General features: G+C 37.7%; 1 protein-coding gene across 1 annotated transcript; it reads left to right on the top strand.

Moving 5' to 3' along the window:
- Positions 1 to 2,923: 2,923 nt before the first annotated feature.
- LOC140245923 (elongator complex protein 5-like) lies at positions 2,924 to 10,906 on the top strand (the record flags this gene model as incomplete). Its single annotated transcript, XM_072325394.1, has 4 exons — positions 2,924 to 2,987; positions 6,921 to 6,981; positions 9,259 to 9,390; positions 10,787 to 10,906. Coding segments are annotated over exons 1-4 (377 nt in total), but the record flags the coding sequence as incomplete, so codon positions are not given.
- Between the last annotated feature and the right edge of the window lie 6 nt (positions 10,907 to 10,912).

The following is a 10,912-nucleotide window of genomic DNA, read 5'->3' as shown; positions in this document are numbered from 1 at the left end:
CTCCTCAGTCTTCCTCCACCTTCGCCTTCTGGTTAGGCCTTTATAAGTCTGGCTCCTTCAATAAGTTGGAAAGATTATTGGAGACAGTAATAGCTCGGACCCTTCGGAATTCACAGAGTTTCAACATCTTGATACCGGCCTGAACGAAGTTTACGTTAGGCATGGCATGTTGTGAATTAATTTGTTCTTATTTCTCGACTATATTACGATTGTAACAAGTCAGTTTCTCAGACACCATTTAGCCCTACGTGATGTAATGCTTTCTGCCCATGTAATATCTCTCTAATCACTGTGCAGGTATGTAGGAAAAGTAGGAAGAGGCTGAGGCTTGCCTATAGGACTATAGTCAAGTCTAAACCAGGTTTTTCCTATATAGACCTGTATTAACTTTAAAGGGTAATAACAGTAATATTTTTCTTATTTGTAACTGCTTCTATATTGTATGTAGACTATCCATCATGCAAAAGTTTCACAAAAGAGTTTGATTATTTTCAAAGTGCATTAAAGGTACAAATTGATTGTTTAATCAATTTCCTTCAGTGTAAATTGTACCACCTCAGCCTATTACCCGCTCAACCTCCAGCGGGCGGCAGCCATACACTTTCGTCAGAGCCGTCTAATTTACAAAAAGAGATTTTCCCCAGAGGAGAAAAGCTCCTTTGTTTCGAGAGTCCAACGGCCGGCTGCGTAAAAATCGGGGATCTCTGATCCCATCAGCCTGCTACAACTAGTACTACATGTGCGTTGCAACCACAGATTGCACAGAACTCTACTTAGAGTTCTGTTGAAAGTTGAAAGTTTATTTACTCAACAACCCAAACTCTGGGTATCGGAGTTCACTGAAAAACATATAGCACATTATGAAATCAATAAATGATAATTGCAAATAACTCTGAAAAGTGTACAAAACAACTATAACAAAGAAAATAAGAATGAAATGCGATTGATGAAAAAAAAAATGTACAGAAATATACAATATATTACACATGATATATTATGGTGAAAAACAAAATAAAACCAAACAAAGAAAGGGAAATATGACGAGAGAGAGAGAGAGAGAGAGAGTAAGGGATATGGAGGTGAAGAGGGAGAGTGAGAAGGACACAAGACTGGTGAATTAACAAAAGATATACGAGTGACTTTTGGTTCAGGAAAAAAGAAGACAAAATAGAAACAGAAAAAAGAAAAATGCAAAGACATACGGAAATGTATTCATACGCTAAGTGAACAAGAATGAAGGAAATATGGAAACGGGAACGAGAAGAAGAAGAAGTAGAGAGATGGAAGAAAAAAGGAGGAGAGAGTGAAAAGAAAATAAGTTATATATCACTTGTAAAGAAGGCACAGCCTGTAAAAAAGGCATGTGGTATTTGCAAAAAGGATAAAAAATACTAGTAATCTAAACATGTATCATTATATAACTATACAAAACTTGGTTAAATTGGAAAGGACTGTTTTCTTTTGACAATTAAATAATTGATCCATCTTCATAGTGTTTGGGTATTTCCAGTAACTTTTTTTGACTTCTTTCGTTGTTCATCATAGTAAAAAGTCTACACTGAAAAAGGTAGTGAAATTCATCACCAATTTTCTCTTCATTACAATGGGTACAAAATCCTTCGTTTTTTGGAATCTGATTGTATCTTCCAGAAACAATTGACAGTTTTTGATTAGCGCAACGGAATATACATAAATGTTTTGCCTGTGAATCATTAAGGTGTCGAAAATACTTCTCAAAATGAAGATCCTGCTTAAAAATTCGATAATTTAAACATTGAGAATTTTTGTCTACATTATAATACTATGCCACTCTTGTTTATAAATATCGTTTAATCTGGTACTAACTAAACTTTTGAAGCCAGCTAAAAGTGACATCAAGCGTGATGCTTGGCTGTTCCAAATTTCAGTGAGACCTAAGATATTTCTTTTATCCTAATTACCCATGTCATCGAATTTTCTTGCCTCACGGATAAAACATATTGAAAATTATACAAAACGTGCGCTATCTATGACACATTACTGTTAACAAGTTTAAACCAAAACATTAACATCCGAAGGGTCACTGTTTTTTTTTTTTTTTTTTTTGTAATCTATCTTTACCTATTTCTCCGTAAACCATACAATTCGGAGTTCGCTTATGTAATCCAAGAAGTTCCTTACAATAGGCTACAAAAGAAAGTTTCAATTTGGGTTAGGTCTTCAAAACCCTAAATTTCACTGCCATAAAGCAAAATAGGCATGATCAAATTAATGTTCAAATACCACGGTACCTCTAGTTTTACGTCGATTGGAAGGAGGAGCTAAAATTTTACTTTTCATGGAATACAACGCTCTTTTGGCTTGGGATACTTAAGTTGTTTGTTTATAGCTTTCTTAAAATTATCGTTATAATTGAACGTCGTTCCTAAGTAAACATAATCATCGCAGACACAAATTTTGTCATCTCCGAAAAGAAAGGTAGGGGCTGTTCTTACTTTTCCACGAGAATCTTAGTCTTAGCTTAATCCACAAAGTAGAATCAGACTGAGTCGCTGATTCAAAAACAGCCCTTGAATCTCTCAGAAACAATTATTGCTTACCCATGAGTCCCACTGAGGGGGATAGAGACGTTTCTTTTCTAGGCCGTCACATATTGATACCCAGGAAAATACTCAGAATAATTCAAATCGGTTTTTAGTTTCACTGAGACAAATGATATCATGCTTTTTGACAACAAAAAAAAAAAAAAAAAAAAAAAAAAATGTAGGAAGCCATACCGCAAACATTTACTAGTAACACCAACACGTGTACACGCGCTCGCGCTCAAGCTCCCAATCAAAATTCGGTCAATTCGATCTCTTACTGAGTGCGCGTGGTTTGAGTGCGACGACAAAGGAGCAAACATCGAAATCATTTGAAACCTCCATCTCACTGGGCTCTTAACATGACCAGCCTAATAAAGCAGATAGTATCAGGATCTGAATGTAGTAGTTCGATTTTGATTCAAGGTAAGTGCAAAATCATCGGAGAAAATCCTTTGCATGAACTCGTGTAATTGAATACAATGAACGAAGTGTCAGTCCCATATACTCGAAATGGTGTACTGGTGTGAGCCTTGAATCTTCTAACACTCTCTGTCTACAGGTCTAGACTATAATATATTAAAGCCTAAAGGCACGTAGTAGTCTCAGTTAAAATTTTACTAGAAATTAATGGCAAGTACGTGCCTACCTTTGACCGACAAGTAGAACTATGTCTAATTCCGCGAAAAAACTCCTCATTTATAATAATGACATTTGCTGGGTCAGTTTTTCACTTCTTTAGACAGACACCATTTGTCAGCGTTTGTCGTCATTGATACCGATAAATACAAATTGTACGCTATTGCGACGGTTTCAATCGTCCTGTTTGAGCGCAACTTCGACCCAGTTCCCCCCGCATAAAAATGGTTATATACCTCCGCCAAGGGAGGAGGTTATGTTTTCGTTACCGTTGGTTCTTGTGTTCGTTCGTTAGTTAGTTTGTCCGTGTGCAAAATAACTCAAAAAGTAAGGAACGGATTGGGATGAAACTTGCAGGAAAGGTTGAGAATGACACAAGTACCAAACGATTAACTTTTGGTAGTGATCTGAGAATTTTGGGGGAATTTATAAAGGATTTGTGATATTTTGGCAGGTAGGGTCAATGAACTTGGGAGTTCAGGCTGCGCGTATTTGAGGTTTGCTGGCGCGCACCATAGTGGGTGCTCTAGTTTCTGCTACAGTGCTAGGGCGAGGCGCGCCGTGCAGCTGAGGGTTTATGACGTAACAAAGGCTTCTATATTGGGAAATGGGGCGACTTTCAGCACACAATGCTATAAGTATAAGTACTTATGGGTGGAAATCACTGATATCTCTATGGAAAAACAAGATCAGTGGTGGAAATGAGCTGCATGCTTGGCGGAGGTCTGCGCTGTCAGAGTGCTTTTCTAGATATTTAATATTATTTTTTCCAGCTTGGTTTTCACAAACCTATCTGGAAAAAAAATATATCATACAGGATTAATTAGTAAACATTTTTGATTCACCTCTTCCACTGTTTCCTCCTGTTTTCTGGCTGTTTCCTCCACTTCTTTGCAGCGCTCCCCAATTCATCGCCGCCTTCGTGAAAAATGACCGCACGAATGTCTATGGCAAGCCAAATGCTCCATACAATCACTATATCGGTACACTTACATTTATTGACGAAAGTACTACTACTAGTAAGTTGTTCGAGCGCTAAATTTAACTTCGTAAAATTGTGAATGAGCATTTGGCATGTCATAGACGTTCGTGCGGTCATTGGTGAACGTGCAGATCAATTAGAATAAACAAACGACCACGTTAGTAAAGTTGTATGAAAACAATGACCATGTCAACATGGTCAAGGTGATGACAGTGCAGTGACAGCATCATGACACTTAAATCATTGCGATTCATATTGTTATTAATTATAACGTCAATAGACATACTACTTGCAGTACATTCCCACCCAGCTAAACAGTATCTGCTTGCTAATCTGCTTCTCAACACCTGGCCATAAAATGAATTAAAAAGTTTTATGATTCATCTAAAGAATCTAAAGAATCTAACTATGATAAACTATGGTAGAAAGGTTGAAGGAGCCAAAGTGGGCCTCTGGTTAAAAAAAGGTTTTGAGGCATGGAGTATAGATCTGTATGTGGACGTGATTACAGCGACAGGGCTGTGTATGATGTGTGAGCAAGTATTAAAAGATGGATGTTGCTGTATTATGTTTTGTCTTCAGTGCTCTGTGTAATATTGGCCGTCATGTGTGGTTTTCAGTTTGTTTGTCTTGTGTTGTGAGAAACAGAGTACGATGGGAAGTGATAATACAATGATACCACCAGGAAGAGTATTTTAGAAATTGCTATCAATGAGATCTATATACCTGTTATTGTGGGTAATAGTATCCTCTCTCTCTCTCGTTTTTTTTTTTTTGTACAACTTTTAAGTACTGTAAAATACTAAAAGTGGAAATTTTTGCCTGTGTTGAAATTTTCGCGCATTTTGCGCAACTAGAAACTTACTAGCGCGACAATAAAAGCACACGAATATTTTTGCTTGCCATATGTATGTTCCTGTGTCTTGATTCCGTGGAATTAGCAGCACGCGAGACTCTTCTCACCCGGCCAAGAGTGAAAAATTAGCCGCGCGAAAATGTCCACTATAAATACATTATTTCAAATCGGAAGATATTTTTACAATACCTGAGAGAGTTTAGCACAGACTGAAGATTAAAAATGTGGTATTCCCACAGTTCCAAATACTGCATGGTATATTTTTAAATCTTTCAGGTCAGTTCCAAACACTTTACTGCATGGACTGATGGTATATATTTTTTTAATCTTTCAAAATGTTTAAGAGCCAGGAAAGTTAAAGACTAGTCATTAATACATGGGCAGGTGTCTATGGGAAATGTATATTATACTACACTTATGGCAAATCAGCTCGTCCTCAATAGGTTACATTGCTTATAGTTAGACATAGTATGTCGATTACAATATGTTACCGATTATCTTCTACAAAATTTGTAGCTATGATTATAGGATAAATATGACTATAAACAGTAAACGTGGTAAACTTTAGGACTCCAATAAGTTTGATTGGTACATGTCAGTTTGTGACCAAACTTAAATTGTAGGTGTTCCTTGGGAGTTGAAGGTCACCACTATGTCAAAGGTCACAAACAGGGGTCAACAAACTTTTGGGGGCCGATGTTAAGTTTTAACCTTGATTCCACTTTATGACAATCAAAGTTAGAATTTTACAAATGTGTTGTGATTTGTGAGCGAGACACAATGTGCCATTTGCCTTACACCAAAGTTTTAAAAAAAATCATGAGGTTTGATGAAAGCCTTGCAGATCTATGAGATACATATGGCATTGAAACTTCTTTGGTTTGCACATACTGTCAACTCAAGGAGGTGCATATCCCAAACATGTTGAGTGGAAGTTAAAATTGAAATCCTGGAGACACTCCAGCAATTGCAACTGATTGACAAATTGCCCTACATCGACGTAAGTGATTTTATTTACGTCGATGTAGGGCAATTTGTCAATCAGTTGCAATGAAAACGTCTCGACGGAAAAATTTCATGAATTTGAACACTCCAGCAACTTTCAAATTGATGTCCACCCCCACACTTCATGTAACATATTTTAAAGAGATACATTGTATGACAAACATCAGAAATTATCCAACAAAAGCAACATGGGCAATCCCACAATAACTATTCCCTTTTCGACTTTTGACATTTGAGCTTTGATGATAAAAGTAATTCAGATATGCCTCCTTATACATGTAGAAAGAAAATTAAATACCTATGATGAACGGCTAAATCCACCATAAGTAAATCAACCTTTTGGCTCTATAAGCAATTAGATTTCTAGACATGTACTATAGCAAGGCTTTGTAGGCCTATCAATTGTGACTGTCGAAATGCAGCCAAGTGCTATTGAAATTTCCCACATTTGAATGCATGCTAAGTGAAAAGGTCTGTTTGAGCAATTGTTTAAAACAATCTTTTCCTGTCATACCAGAGTGCCCAAAATGACCCCCTGTATAAAATACGCAAGTGCATACTTATTGTTTCAGTTCTTCACATGAATGAATATTTCATATACTGTACACTGTAACTATGTCAAACTTCACATCAAAATCACTATTCATCATGTTAAAAACTGTCATTGAATTAGTAGCAAAGGGGAAAACATAAAATGTTATCCTCACAATGAAACCTGCACATACCAACATGCACACCTTTAGCATAATAAATCAAGAATCTCTGTTGTTTTGTTCTGTTTTTTTTTTTGGAAAACAAATTCTTTGGCATTCATGTTTTTACATGTAGAATATTGTGAATTGAAAGCAACACTCAATTTTCCATTTAATGCCTATAGATACAGTGGAGCATAGTGGGCGGCACATATTGAGGTGTTTCATCAAAGAAATAGCAAAACGGTAAGTCTGATATTTTCTTAAAGTATAAATTCCTACTAAAATTAGTGCTCTGTATTCATTTTATAGAACAACAATACAATGATGACATTTAAACAAGAGTAAGATAGAATTATGGACAGATATGTTTATTGTGTCAAAATCAGATTTACAGGAACATTAAAATGTACTCAAAAGATGAAATCGTAAGAAAATAACTGGCAGGATAAACTGAAAGCGTGCAGGGCAGAGAAAGGCAACGTCTCACAGTTCCTCAAGGCCATAACAGTTTGGCAACAAAACAACCAGCTGGAGAAAAATCAACAAATCTGAAGAGTTGTGACTCCCAGTGTTTGTTCACTGATGTATCACTAGTTTTTCATTCTTTAATATAAACATAAAGATTGCTCCAAGTTTACTTGTATTCTATACCTTTTCTATAAGCACTTCCTGTTATAATGAAGTCTATGATACTGGCAGTTCTCTCTGTTGTATCAAAATTTTGTCATATCAAAACTTATAACGTTATGTTGTATAAAGAAGTTGAGATATGACTTTTAACCATGTCGTGACAAAATTTAGTTGTAACCATATTCATTGTATAATATTATGTAATGGGAGTGCTGTATAATGCCTTGTCTTTTCTTTGAGACTGAATTGGTAGATCAGGTATGTCATTCGTATTCCCGGTATGAGGCATAATTGAATCCAAATTTATAGAATGCTATTTGAGACAGCAGAATGCCAGGAGAAGAATGAGTAAATGATGACATAAATGGTATCCCAGGGAACCAAATAAAAATCAGCCATTTTGTTGAATTATTATTACTTTTATCATTATTATTTATTTATTTATTTATTTATTTTTTTTTTTTTTTGGGGGGGGGGGAAGGTTGTACCCTGGGTGCCAAAAAGCAGGAAATTATTTTGATGGTGGAGCTAGCCACTGCACGGCCCTGCACTGCCCTGAGCACACGCTATATTGCTAGTACAGCATACCATACACGTGTACATGCATAGTATTACTTGCAGTGGCATGAGAATGACTGTAGACATACACACAGTGCATGCATTTCTCTGCGGCTGTCCTGGAGTGGACGCGAGATGGCACTACACAGCATGGTACCCTGGGGTACTACGGTACCCCGGGGTAACGTGTGATGCATCAAATGCAGGATTCACGAGTGAGATAACGCTCCCTCTGCATCATCTATAAAGTGCAGTGTACTTCTTCATTGTCCATTTGCACATTTATACATTATGTAGAGCTCTGTTAACCCTAAAAAGACTGGGCTATTTTGGTAGCTCGAAAGACTGGGGGGGGGGGGGGGGCCTAAAGGGCCCCCCCTTAAGATCTCGGCCGTGGATCGCGCGATCGCCGCGGAAATTTGCACAATGGTAGTGTGCGATGTAATCTACAAGATCGTATATTTAAATTTTCCAAAATAGTCTTCTTTTATTTTATTTTGATTAATTATGCTAATTTATGCGAGAAATCAGACTTTTTAATCTAAATCAGTAAATAAAGCTCCAAAAGTGCTCATTTTTGGTCTAGATATTCTTTGTAGCATTCTTAGCAAATGTACTTGAAAAAAAATTCGGTATCAAAATTAATTTCTTATTTATTTTATTGTTTTATGAATTTCTTATGTATTTCTTTGTTTTTTCGACCTTTTGTTTTTGTTGTTTTTTTCAGCAAAATTTGTGGCAGACCCTTTTTGAAGCATAATACTACTAAAACAAATTGATTTTAGCCATTGAGAGTAAAAATAAGCATATTTATATGAACCATGTGATAAAACTCAATTTGTATTGACTTTGTACACAAAATCGCATATTTGAGCCATTTTCGGTCTCACATGCATGTACAAAAAGTTATGTAACTTCAGAACCATACCCCCGGGCGTCACAAATTTGGTGTCAAAATGTGCGGGAAACTCGAAAGAAAAAAGTCATAGAGCATCGCGGCAAGAGCTTTGCGTGTTGCTGAGTAATCGCGCGAAACGTCGAGGGGGGGGCCTTTTAGGCCCCCCCCCCAGTCTTTTTAGGGTTAAATCACATAATTTTCTAATTCAGAGAGTGGAGACTGCCTGAAAAGATATATTCTGTGGTGACGTTACATTATAGAAAAGGAAGATCTCTGACATGTTTACTGTGCCTGTATTCACAATGAGCTGTAAATCACAATTTATGTAATACATTTTATCCCCCCCCCCCCCCAAAAAAAGGGTATCAAAAACTTGTGTCATTTCTAGAGAGGTCACGACTTTAAAATGTTATGTTACAACAATTCTCTTCCAGAGTGGATGAGGTGCACCTGTTTGCGTTTGACCGCACCCCAGATGCCCTCCTGGCAGGCTCCGATCCTGAGACCAGACTAAAGGTCACGTGTCATGATGGGTGGACAGATCCTCAGGGGTGGAACCAAGCCAGGTGAGAATATGGGAGAGAAAATAGATTCATTGTCTCATATCTATTTCTTTGTTGACTGTTTTAAGTAGTACTAAGTGTTTGAATGTTTTGGCAGGTGGTTGACTTAAAGCCAGATCACACAGCGCTTTGCGGCTTGATCACGGCCAAAACACGTCAAAAAGTGGTCTCCTGTGAAGCAGACGATGTTGTTTGCATTGATGTCGAGTTTAAGACGAGCTACAGTCGATTTATAAGACGTGGCAGGATGCAGGGAAAAATCGGAACGGTGTCAGACGCAGTAAAAAGTTTTGAACTGCTCAAAACTTTATTCCGCGGACAACCACTTGTGGCAGGGCACACGTGGTAAAGACGTGCAAAACACGTGAAACACTCGTGATAATCCATGTTCCGGCAGTGATTAAAACTTGGGGAGACGCAGTAAGACGTGGGTAAGACGCAAAAGTTTAGCGGTCTGTCACGGGCAGAGCACGGTCATCTGACGCGTGTTACGCGTTGGTATCACGGGAAATAGCGTGTGTTTAGCGGCTTATCACTATGAAATGGGTTTTTCCGCGTACATACACGTGCCCTGGACGTAGTTAGCCATGCTTAGGCAGTGCTTCAGCAGTGGAACAGCCGCCAACGGCCATACCCCGTACAAAGCGCGGCCAAACCAAAATTGACCAAAAAATTACCACTTACGACCACGTCCACCAGATTTTCATAACTTTTTGTACGTGATTTAGACGCTGAGTGCTGTGTGACCAGGGCTTTACATTATACACATACAGTGCACTCCCATAATACAATGAACATAGTTGTAACAAATTTCTTGTTACAGTGAATTAAAAATTCAGGTGCTAGAATTATCAGCTATATATCCTTAAATGTGCTTTACCATTCGGCTATAACAAAACTTTGATTAGAAATAGCAAAAGAAAACCGCCGGTCCCAAAGACTTTGTTATAACGGGGGTGTACCTGTTATAATGGGAGTGTACTGTACACCTGTAGTTTGTAATAAATGGTGAAAGGATGAGTATGATCCCATGAAATAAAATGTCTTTTACCACTGAACCTTATAAGTTTCTTTTCTCATCTGTATCTTCTGTCCTCTGTCCTTATTCTAATTCTTTGCTTACCCAAGCCAATGCTTTTCATGTTTGTTTTCCATTTCATGCTTTCAAAGACAAAGTATGCACCTTTATGCTCATCATTACTTATTGAGTGCAGAGATTTGTCATATTTTCTGATAATCACGTTCCACCCATTCCACACCAGAATTTAACTGAAGATACCTCAGAGATACAGATGTGGATGTGGTATAAATTTGTTTATGGTGTACATATACTGCCAAAGCCTATACAAGGTTCTATGAATATGATATTTTGGTAATGCCTGTCCTCTCTTTATTGTAGTGTGACATCGTGCAAGCATAACCTGGTCCGCTTCACATCCGACAAGGACTTGGTCGATCACGTCCGTGACACAAGGAGGAAGGAGAGCAAAGTTCTTGCCGTGGTCGTCGACTCCCTCACGCCTCA

This window comes from Diadema setosum, unplaced genomic scaffold (assembly GCF_964275005.1).
Source record: "Diadema setosum unplaced genomic scaffold, eeDiaSeto1 scaffold_63, whole genome shotgun sequence".
NCBI lineage: Eukaryota > Metazoa > Echinodermata > Echinoidea > Diadematoida > Diadematidae > Diadema > Diadema setosum.
Note: the sequence above shows the minus strand (reverse complement) of the source record. Positions and strands in the feature narration are given on the sequence as shown.